At 38.7% G+C, this 11690-nt stretch overlaps 1 protein-coding gene across 2 annotated transcripts in view; it reads left to right on the top strand.

The window, feature by feature from the left end:
- The first annotated feature begins 308 nt into the window (after positions 1–308).
- Positions 309–11690, top strand: part of LOC110287755 (coiled-coil domain-containing protein 7A) — an 84139-nt gene continuing 72757 nt past the window's right edge. For both annotated transcript variants that reach the window (XM_085844254.1, XM_085844253.1), the window contains exons 1-4: positions 309–561; positions 2803–2920; positions 3932–4255; positions 7015–7101. In XM_085844254.1, coding sequence (XP_085700380.1) covers positions 3983–4255; positions 7015–7101 — 360 coding nt within the window. In that variant the 5' untranslated portion in view covers positions 309–561; positions 2803–2920; positions 3932–3982. The remainder of the gene's footprint in view (positions 562–2802; positions 2921–3931; positions 4256–7014; positions 7102–11690) is intronic.

The raw sequence follows: 11690 nt of genomic DNA, 5'->3' as shown, positions 1-11690 counted from the left end.
GAAAAACCACAGCTCCTTGTTCTCTGACAGGGCACCTCAAGCTCTCTGTTGGCTTATTTATTTATTTATTTATTTATTTATTTATTTAGTCATCTGAAGTGTGGCATAGGTGTTCTAGGCTTCCATGATCCTTGGCACCCACACTTGACTCCTTGTAGCTGCTAGGGCACAAAGAGCTGGAGGCAGCTGTTTGCATCCTCCGGTCTTGTTCTTTACTTCATATGTGGGAGTGAGGGATCCTGGTGAGTCAAACCTCACGCGCCACGCCCTGTAGCCCTGTGATCGTTTCTGCTCCCTGGGCGCAAGGGATCAGGGTGGGCCAGGCGCGTGCCCTGTGGTCGGTTGTTACCACCCTGGGCGCAAAGGCCCCCCTTTCCCTTTCAGCACAGATGTCAGTTTGTACTGGGGCAGAGCTGTTGTCTGGAGAGTTTGCTGGCATCTTCCAAAGAGGTCTAGGAAACGCGGAATTTACAACTTTCTCAGGCAAATAGATTCTCACCTTCCAGCCTGCCACCCCAAAGCCAAGCCACCCAGTAAGACCACTTCCAACAGCCTCAGCAGGTACATCTCTTAAGAGGAGAGCAGGTGGGAGGGGCTGCCTTCCTGAAATGTTAAGGGCGAACTTTATTTAGGCTCTCTGTCTGGCAAGAGCATTCCTGTTGTTGAGTCCTGATGCACAACTGCCATATTTAAGGCCCTTTCTTGTTTCTTAGGGGTATTTGTTCAGCTATTGGATCTCTACCAGTCAGAAACTACTTTCCATTAGTTTTTTTCCACATCCTAGTATGTGTTTCCTAAGGCTGGTGCAACAAGGTAGCATAGACTTTGTGGCTTGAAGTGGACGTTAATCACTACCCAGTCCCTAGATTAGAATCTCAAACTTAAGGTGTTTCCAGGGCAGGTTTCTCCTAGAGAGTTGTAGGGAGACAAGTGTGTGCTGCTCTGCTCACTTCTGGTGGTTGTTTGCAATCATTACTGTCCTTTGACTTATAGACCCGTATATGAGCCAATATCTGCCTCAAATGCAGGCACATTCCCTTCTCTGTGTGCCTGTGTCCCTGTATTTACTTTGTATTCGGAAACCCTTAGATTGGGGCCTGATCTGGTCTAACATGAACTCAGTCTGATGACATCTTCAACCACCCTAATTCCAAACAAGGTCACGTTCACACAGGGTCTGCATATATCTGGGGCAGAACACATTTCAACCCACAGTGACATGAAAACTTGTTACTTTTTCTCATTAGGAACCTCCCCTGACCACATTTCCTCTCTCTAGTATACAGGAATTATTCTCTATTTTAGCCACATTTCTCTCAAATTCTTATATTCATGTTCCTTCTATTTCCTCTCTGACAGTTGTCTAGGAGACTTAAGTCAAGTAGGCATTGGTGTCTCTTGAGTTACTGAAATTGCTGCTCCTCTTCACGTTCCAGACACCAGGCTTCATTGTTTTTCTCACACATATTTGATATGTGTATACCTGTCACTGGGTGTGCATATTTTAAATTTTATAAGGTGTCTCTTAGACCTTTTACCTGAAATGTTTTCTGTTGGCTGAAATATTAACAAAAGCTTACAAGAAAAACTGTTTGTATTTTTAAGTCCACAATTGTATCAGTGAGTATTTTCTACTTACGTTAGGAATTATGCCCAACATAGTCGAGAAATTGGGTCTTTAAAACCTTTATAAAAATAGTTTATTTCATGCCACTACTGATCTTTGATTGAAAATAGATTTTTTTGATACAATGTGTTCTGATTATGGGTTTCCCTCCCTTATCTCCTTCCAGATCCTCCTACTTCCCCATCCACCTGAATCCACATCCTTTCTTTTCACTCTCATTAGAAAATGAGCATGCATCTAAAAATAGAAAATAATAAAATGGAATAATATAAAAACAGAATAGGAGAAAACAAACAAACAAACAGAAGGGAGAAAAAAGCCCAAGACCCCCTTTTTGGGGGGGGGTCAAATGACACTTTCACAGGGGTTGCCTATCAGACATCCTGCATATTAAATATTTACAACTCACAACAGTAGCAAAATTACAGATAGGAACTAGCAATGAAAATAATGTTATGGTTGGGCGTCACCACAACATGAGGAACTGCATTAAAGCATTGCAACATTAGGAAGGTTGAGAGCCACTGGAGCACATTTAAAGGGAAATGTAGTTCTCTGCTGACTACTTTTCATGCTTATACATCCTGAAGAAGGTTTGAGAAAAATCCCCAACAGGAGTTCAGTCTTTCCTAGATTGGGACTAAATGAGGACTAGGAACAAAGAAGCAGAACTGACAGTTCAGATGCTAGAACTGCTACTTTCTACTTGGCATTATTCAAGACTCCCAGCCCAAACTTACCTTGTTGCCTGTGGTTTTATTGTCAAGTTCAAGTGTGACTGAAGGTGATGGAATAATGTACTTACTTATTCATAACACTCCATATTCCTGTGCCATAATTGTCTCCAATATAAGGTGAACACTGTTTAAGACATTCCCAATGGAAACTGCAGTCTTCTAAAGTCTCTCTACAGTGGTAGGCAAGCAAAGTGTACACCTTTATTAGCACTGGTTTTGAGGAGTTTACTTCAGAACTCAACAGAAATATCTGCCTACTCATCTCTGCAATGCTGATCCTAACTGTATTAGAGCCCAGATCCCTATTTGCTTTCTAACATTGTTTTTGTTTGTTCAATAGTCCTATATTATGTTTGGAAATTTCCTGAGGTGAGGTTTGCTGATTATGTTTTTGTTGTGGTGGTTGTGGATGTTGTTGTTCTTATTCTTCCTTGACAGCATTCAGATCCTCCTTGAGAGCAAAGGATATTTACATCAGGCCAACATGCATACAATTCAGGACTTACCTTCAGAATGATGAAAGCACAGAGGGAATAACAGATCCTGCAGCACAACTGTAAGTAACTCTCCTTGACAAAAGAATAGTTCGTAGTTGCATAGGAATGAATCTTCTTCCTATCTTCAGTTGTACTGTGGCCTAAATACAGAGGCTCATTGTTAAGCAGAGAATAACTGCCTGTGGGTTAGCTTATTGTAGTGAGCTCTTTATGATTTTTATTTAAATCTCTTACTCATACAAAAAATGCGGTAAAATTTAAAAACAAAATTGATAACTTTTGAAGCAAATATTATAGAAAACAAGCAAGATATACAGAAAAAATTATCTTTATTGAATTTCCAACCATAAGACTTCATAGCTTTTTGAGTTTTCCTGTGACTATCTTCTCTGAGATGAGGTTAATCATGTGCAACATGGGAATAACAGTGTATGTCAAGGGTGTATTTTAACTCAATAATGGGTCTTTCACTGCTCTGTTGTCATTCTTGAGTTTAAACATTTTGTTTTTATTTAACTTGTCATTCAAAAAGACCAAAAATATGTCAGCACCTCCCAGAAGAAGTGTGGTGTCTGTTTCAGTTGTTTTTATGTTTCTGTGACGAGTCATCTCATAATGAATACCCACTGAAGGGAATTAACTGCTTGATTAACAGTTTCAGAGGGTTCATCATGTAGGTACTTGGTGCTGTGCTTCTGAGCCATGGTAAAGCAAAGCTTTATGATAGCAAGCATATGGAGGGTGGGGCTGGTCACACTCTGGTAGACAGGAAATTGTAGACCAGACGTAAACAGTCAAAGTCAGCATTCATTTACCAACTTCCTTCAGCTAAACTATATCTCCTAAAGTTTCTGTCAAAATAGTACCATAATTTGGGAAATAAGTAACCAATAAATGAGCCTGTACAGAACTGCTTGTATTCACACCATAACAGTGTCACCTGAAGTGCTTGCTCTGGTACCATAATGATAAAACAGACATAGTATATGAATTTCATTGAATAATTTTGTTGATATATTAAATGAACAGTGTGGGATTTTCCTTTGAATGCCTTAACATTTTATTTACAGGGAGGTACTGAATTTTTCATATGTAATTTGGAAGCTAAATCAATCACAGAAATGAAACGTACAAAGCAACCATCAAACATTAGTGTGAAATTGGCAAGTGTTCCAGAATTACCTTATAAGAAAGGCTTACTGAATTCATCACCTAAGCCAAAAGAAAAACATAATGCCAAGTCGACACCTGATAAAATTGAACCAATGGTCATTAGGTCTCCACCCAATGGAGAATCAATTGTACGGTATGCCTTGCCAATACCGTCAACTATGATGAAAGATTTAGTATCAGATGCTGAAATGGTCAGAAGGATTGCCACAAATCTGAAGATGGTAAGGTATTTGCTGGGTCTTCTATTGGAATAATTCCCAATCTGGTCACTAGCTGGGGGATTTGCTGTTAGGCAGCAGGTGAATCAGCTATAGTTATGATGGACACAGTATATCATTATGCCAATGATAAGATTTATTACATCCAGCCATGTGGAGGGACTCAGAAGGAAAATGGGATGAAGCCTATAGACTGCTCTCTTATTGAAGTTGTATGAGGCATGCTTAGTTGCTCTGGCAGTAATTTATGACAACTCACATAGTGTATGTGCGAGAGGAAGTCATTAGACACTCAGTGCCCAGAGTAGTGATAACTTAAAGTGCTCTGTCTGAGTTTCATTGCTGTGAATAGACACCATGACCAAGAGAACTCTTATAAAGGACAACATTCAATTGGGGTTGGCCTACAGATTCAGAGGTCAGTCCATTATCATCAAGGCAAAAACATGGCATTGACCATGCAGACATGGGGCTGGAGGAACTGAGAGTTTTACCTCTTATTTTCAAAGGGAGCTAGAAGCCTGGTTTTCTGGAAGCCCACGCCCATGTTGACACACTTACTCCAACAATGCTATACCTGATAATAGTGCAATTCCCTGGGCCAAGAATATACAAATCATCACATGATCTCTAATAAGCATATATTACAATTCCAGAATCCAAGAAAACAGGAGTTCAACATAAAGCATACTTTCTGGGATAAAATCCTGTCTTTCTAGCTTCCTGAAAACAAAATTTCTAAATGTCAGGCTAAGGCCACCCACCATTCCAAGAAGGGCTTTGTGGGTATAAGCACCTTGAACTCTCAAGAAAGAAAGAAGGGCAAGGTACTTGATATTTCTGTAAGTTTCTTTTTATATAACAGTTGACAGTCAAGTTGTAAATGGGCTTTTAAGTGAGCACATTGAGGAAAGACACCAAATTAAAAATATTATAGTTTATCATACTTCTAAGATACCTGTTAGGTCACAATTTGCTATTATGGCGAATGTCTTTAAATTTTATTGCTTTCTTCTCTTTACATGTTTTCAAATTTTTTAAATATTAATTTTACAACCCAATTACAGCCTCCTCCTTCTTCTCCCAGTCCCACCATTACAAATACCTATCCCCACTGTGCCTTCCCCTGGGTACCACCACACCCTGGGGCATCTAGTACCTTCAGGTTTAGGAACCTTTTCCACTGAGGTTGAATCAGACAGTCCAAGTAGTGGAAAGGGGGATCCAATAGTTGGGATCAGAGACTGTAAAAGTCGCTGTTTCCACTTGTTAGGGGAACCACATGAACATCAAGCTGTATGTTTGCTGCAAATATGTAGGGTGTCTGGTTCTAGATCCTACATGCTTCCTGGTTGGTGGCCTAAGCTCTTGAGTCCCTATGCTCTCAGGTTAATTGACTCTGTAGGTTCTTGGGGTGACCTTGACCCCTCTGACTTTCCCATTTCTAGCCCCCACTGTTCTACAATAGTCTCTGGACTCAGCATAATGTTTGGCTGTGGATCTCTTCATTGGCTTCAGTCCACTGCTAGATGAAGCCTCTCAGGAGACAGTTACGCTAGGTTCCTGTTCGAAAGCATAGCAGAGTATAATTAATAGTGTCAACGGTTGGCTCTCTCACATGGGATGGGTCTCAAATTGGGGCAGACATTGGTTAATTATTCCCTCAGTCTCTGCTCCATCTCTATCCCTGCACATCTTGTGGGCAAGAAAATATTTTGGGTTGAAGAGTCTGTGAGTGGTTTGAGGTTGCCCCTTCTTCCTCTGGCAATCCTGCCTTGCTTTAGGGGGTGGCATTTCAGTCTCTATATCCCGCTGTGGTAGGAATCTAAGCTTGTCACCCCTATAGACTCCCCATGTTCTCTCCCATCCTAGGCTTCCAGCTAGTCACCAGAAATGCCACCCAACCTCATTCTGATTACCAGGCCCCTCTCACCCTCTTCACCCTACACTTGATCGCCATCACAGTTCCCCTCTTCATGTCCTCTCCTACACAGTACCCCCTTTCCATTATTATCACATGACTGTTTAGTTTCCCTATCTGAGTAAGATTCATGAATCCTCCTTGGGACTTCCTTATTACTCAGTTTATTTGGGTCTGTGTATTGTTGCATGGTTATCCTGTGCTTTATCACTTATGTCCACTTATAAGTGAATATATACCATGAGTGTCTTTCTGTCTCTGGGTTACTTCACTCAGGAGGTATATAAATTCTCGTTACATTTATTTGCCTGAAATTTCACGATTCCTTTGTTTTTAATAGCTGGATGCCATTGTGTAGATGTTCCACATTTTCTGTATCCATTCTTCACTTAAGGGACATCTAAGTTGTTTCCAGTTGCTGGCTATTTACAAATAGAGCTGTTATGGACATAGCTGATCAAGTGACCATGTGGTATTGTGGGACATCTTTCTGGTATATGCCCAGGAATGTAATAGGTCTTTACATTTCTTTTATTTAATGTGAGATTGGGAGGAAAATCAGATCTTGAGGAAAACTGCATTCTTTAGCCATTCACAGGCATGTACCTCTTTTAGCTATTTATCTACATAGAGAAGATAACAGCCTTGGAGTGTTCTCATAACTAGGAAGCACACTCAAACACCATTGTACAGGGCACCTTCTTGACAAAGTGTGATGAGTCAAAGGGTAAAAAGCTTATATTCCAGCCAATGGCAATAAAGTGACATCTGTAAGATCATGGTGTGAATGTTTTAGCATTTTGACTATGAATAAATGTATCTTGCTGTCCATTTTTTGTAGCTTGTTACTAACTTGGAAGACACCTACGGAGTTTGCTATGATGATGGAGAAAAAGCAGCAGAAAAAAGTGAAGCAGAAGGCTTGTCTGTATGTGTATATAATACTAATGAAATAAATTAAATGCTGGAATGGGTTAGCCCTCACCTTCAGAATCCACAAACATACACTGTCTGAATAGGCCACTATCTACACAAAGATTCTCTTGTGACATTTGACAAAACTGTACTAATGTTTCCAGCTTCAGCCAATTCCTCCTGTCTTAACTATCTGTAAGTCTACTTTTTATAGTCTTGCTTCTATGGGGAGTTTTAAATATGAGCTTGGTTATTTTGATCGTCTTGGCTGTAAGAAAGTATTCTTGCATCAGCAAAATGGTTCAGTGGGTAAAGATGCTTGCCATTAAGTCTGAAAACTTGAGTTCAGTCTTTGGGACCTACATGATGGAGGGAGAGGGCCAACTCTTGCAAGTTGTAACTCCATGTGTATACTCTTGCAAGCAAACATGAGCTCCACACCCAAATAAATAATAAATGTAAATTTTAAAAAGTATTTTCTTTTCTAAACTTTAAGATAGAAAATAAAATAGGTTTTTAAATTTAGTAAATTGTTGTAATTCACCTATTAAAACTGCAATATGGTTCTTTTTTGCTTTTCTTTTTTCTTTCCTCTCTTTTCTCTTTTCTTTTCTTTTTTTTGTTTTTGTTTTTGTTTTGTTTTTCGAGACAGGGTTTCTCTGTGTAGCTGTGGCTGTCCTGGAACTCACTTTGTAGACCAGGCTGGCTCAAACTCAGAAATCGGCCTGCCTCTCCTTCCCAAGTGCTGGGATTAAAGGCATGTGCCACACGCCCGGCTATTATGGTTCTTCTTAAATTGATTGTTTCTGTTTCTTGTTCCTTGTTTGCTTTAATTTTTAAGGTATTTTTAAATTTTTGTTTACGAGTATGTGTTCATGTCTGCATGTATGAATGTGCACATTTGATGGTCCCTGTAGATGCAAAAAAAAAAAATTGGGCTAAAGTGACAGGAGGTTGTAAGCGATCTAACGTGGGTACTAAGAACTGGATCCCAGTCTTTTGAGAAGGCATCAGGCACCCTTAACAGCTGAGCCATCTTGAAAGCCCTGTTTTACATACATTTGACTCATCCAATTGTTTGCATTTGAATTTTTCAACTTTTATTTTTTTATTGTTATTTTGTGTGTATGAACAACTGCATGTGCCATAGAGTATATGTAGAGATCAGAGGATAAGTTTGTGAAGTTAGTTTTCTTCTTTCCCATTTACATGGGTTCCAGGGACCAAATTCAGGTTATCAGGCCTGTTCCATTCCTCTCTTAGCAATATTGCTAGTTCCCATTTATTCTATTCAAACATAAAACCTTATCTTTTTATTTATAATTAGTTTTAAAATGGATTGATTTGGGCTATTTAATAAGAAACCTGGATTGAAGCTTCTCATAAATCTATTTAAAATCTGTATTTATTTATATTGCATTTAATTTTGTTCACCAGAATTTAAATTTGTTCATTGTTTGGATCTTTTGCGTGATTTGTTTGTCTTACAGTTTGGAGGGACTATTAATGACATTATATTTAAAACTTTAGTTTCTACACATTTGGTATGGGTGACAGGCATATGGTTGTTGTTTGTCATGATCTTTGATCTTGTGATACTAGTCATTGTATCTTGTAATTCTCAGAAATTTATGCTGATTATCGAAGGGATAATTATGTTGTGCTCACCAGATACTTTAATTTCTTTCACTCAGAGTTCCAGTCTGAATGCTTTTTGTTTTCTTATCTGGACTTACAGTGGTTTAGAGTTGTAGTAGATAGTAGTGGTGAAAAAAGAAGACCTTGTTGCATTCCAGTAGCGATGCTCAGGCAAGGTTAAAAGTGTAATTTCATGTTTAGGCCTAACAACAAAATCAAGAAGAATGAAAGTGCCAGCTACTTCTACTGAGTAGGTGGGACAATTTTTCTCCCCATTTAGCCTAGTGATTCTCCCTTGGTATGGGAAGTGGAAAACCAGTTTTCACTGCCATGGTTCCTGTGCTGTACTATCAGGTAGTAGTAGGAACATTGGTCACTGCATGACTTATGCAGAGTCCAAAATTGTTAGAGCTTATCTAACATTGAGGAAAGATCAGCCTTCCAAGTTTCAGGGGATACTTGAATTTATACATTTTGCTCACTTCCTGAGTCTAAGGAGCTGCCTTCTTCCATCCTGGGGGGAAATTTTCAAATCTAAGGAAATCCCTGTGTAATAGCATGAAAAGACTGATGAATGCTCAGCTGGTTTTTCTTCATCTCACAAATTCTGTCTGTCCATAGCAGTGTTCTTTGAGATTGTATATAGGTAAGAGCATCCTGCTTCCTCCATGCCCACTTTAGATAGGTTGGGCTTTGTTTCTTTTTTTCTGTGGAGCTTGTTCTGTGGAATTCAGTTCCTCAAATTCTATGTTGTCTCATTTTTTGTATCCTAACTGAAAAGTATGGAAGCAATTTTTAGTTTTACTTTTTCTTTTCTTTTCCTTTCTTTTCTGAAATTGTGTGTGTGTGTGTGTGTGTGTGTGTGTGTGTGTGTGTGTGTGTGTGTGTGTGTGTGATAGTACCACTGGAGTTAGGTGTACAATTTCTTTTTACATTTTACTGCTAAATGACACCTTGACTCCTTCCTAGGGGTTTTCATACTAGTGTTATTCAGCAGTGTGGTTTTGTTTCACTGAATTTACTGGGATACATGCCTATTTTTAGAGACAAGGCATTTTATTATATCTTTATGGTGTACTTATTTCAGTAATTTTTACTTGGTCTCATTTTTATTTTTGATATTAATTTTGTTAGAATTTCATGTGGGACTATCATATTTGCAACATTTTCCCCTTCCTCTCCTCCCTTCAACTCCTATCATTCCCTCCCTCAAATTCAAGGCTTCTTATTCTTTAGTTAGTATTTTATAATAGATATGCACGTATTTGTAATAAATATTTGTATATACAATAAACATACAAAGTGTCTATACACATCCCATTGAATTCCTTTAGTGCTGCTCTTTTGTAAAGGATTATGGGGCCAACTATTTGGGATTGAATAACCTCTCAGAGGGCTCATCCCTGGAGAAGAATTAGTTTCCCTCACTCAGTATCTGTTCATTGTCAATATCTCCTCATTTAAGATTAGGGCCCTGGGACATTTTCCTCATCTACATTGTCATATCAGCTGGTGGTTGCATTTCTAATGGATTTTTGAAGTGACTACATTGTTGAGATTTTATGTGGCACAACTTCTTGTCAAATATGGGACATATTATTTCAGAGCAGATATTCTGGTCCTTTGGTTTTTAAACTATTTTTGCTCCCTCTTTAAAACGCTCCCCAAGCCTTCTTTGTGGGGGTTATGATGTAGATGTATTGACTGGAGATGAGTACCCCACAGTCAATTGTTCTTTATATAATAAACAGTTGTAGGTTTCTATGACAATCTCCCATCTGCTTCAAAAAAAAAAAAGCTTCTTTGAGGAGGTATAAGAGCTTTATCTGTGTGTGTGTGTAAGGAGATGTTTTAGGTGCAGTTAGAAATTTGAGTGGTTTAGGGCATTCTCGTCTAAGTCCAGGGATTCACCAGCCCCAGGGAGTTGGCCAGTTTTACAGCCCTAGGAATAAATTCTGTCCTACTTACCAAGCCTTTAATCAAATTAGATAGTTTTTTGTTTCCACAGCATATAAGTGCCACTATTGCACCTTTCAGGATATCTACCCATTATAGTCATTGTTATGGGACTGGAATTTTTACTACTATCATAATCATTAGTAGTAGTAGATATATGTTACTATTTGCAACAAAATGAAGTCTGTTGGTTTTAAAGAACCTATTTGTAATTAAAAAAAAAAAAACCCAGGAGTATGCTTGTGGTAATCAGCTTTCTTTACATATATTGTCATAATTCTTACTGATTTCCTTATATTTATGGGTGTCAGTTCCTGAATTTTTTTCAGTGAGCCTGGCTTCTGCCTACAACCTCCTTTGTTTTCTTGCAGCCTACTTAATATTATGCTAGCAGTTCTTCAGTTTCCCTAGGGCCTGAAAAACATTGGTCCTGACAATTGTGTATCCCAAATTATCCTTGTATCCTTCCTCAACTAGCTTGAATTACATAGAACACAAGTTACCATTATCACTCTTCAGTGTATCTGCTAAATTCTCTTGTCTGTGTTGGTCCTACATGGGTAAACTTCAAACCTTATCAAATTTATCTTTAGTTTGTAGCAATTAATTGCAATGGTGTAATGGAATGAACTGCCCTTATATTTGTGACTGGTTAATCTTCTCTATCCATTTTTCAACTCTCCAGGATGATTCTTCCAATGTTTGTTTGTTTGAATTGTAAAAGTTGAACTCATGGCCTAAAGTATGGTTGAAAAGCACTCCACAACTTCCTTAAATTTTTGAGGGCTAGAAAGGTGGTCAGTGAGTAAAAGTGCTTGCCACCAAGCCTGATGACCTGAGTTCACTCCTTAGAACTCACATAAAGAACCAATTTCTGTTTGTGGATCTCCTCATGGATGATATGACATGCATACACAGAGGTATACATATACACACATACACAAATGAACCTTTAATTTTTTGAGACATGACTTCACTAAGTTCCCTTGAATAGTCTCTGGATTTCAA

Source organism: Mus caroli, unplaced genomic scaffold (assembly GCF_978045245.1).
Source record: "Mus caroli unplaced genomic scaffold, Mus_caroli_1 scaffold_10, whole genome shotgun sequence".
NCBI classification, from domain to species: domain Eukaryota; kingdom Metazoa; phylum Chordata; class Mammalia; order Rodentia; family Muridae; genus Mus; species Mus caroli.
The sequence above is the reverse complement of the archived record's forward strand: the minus strand, read 5'-3'. Positions and strand labels throughout refer to the sequence as shown.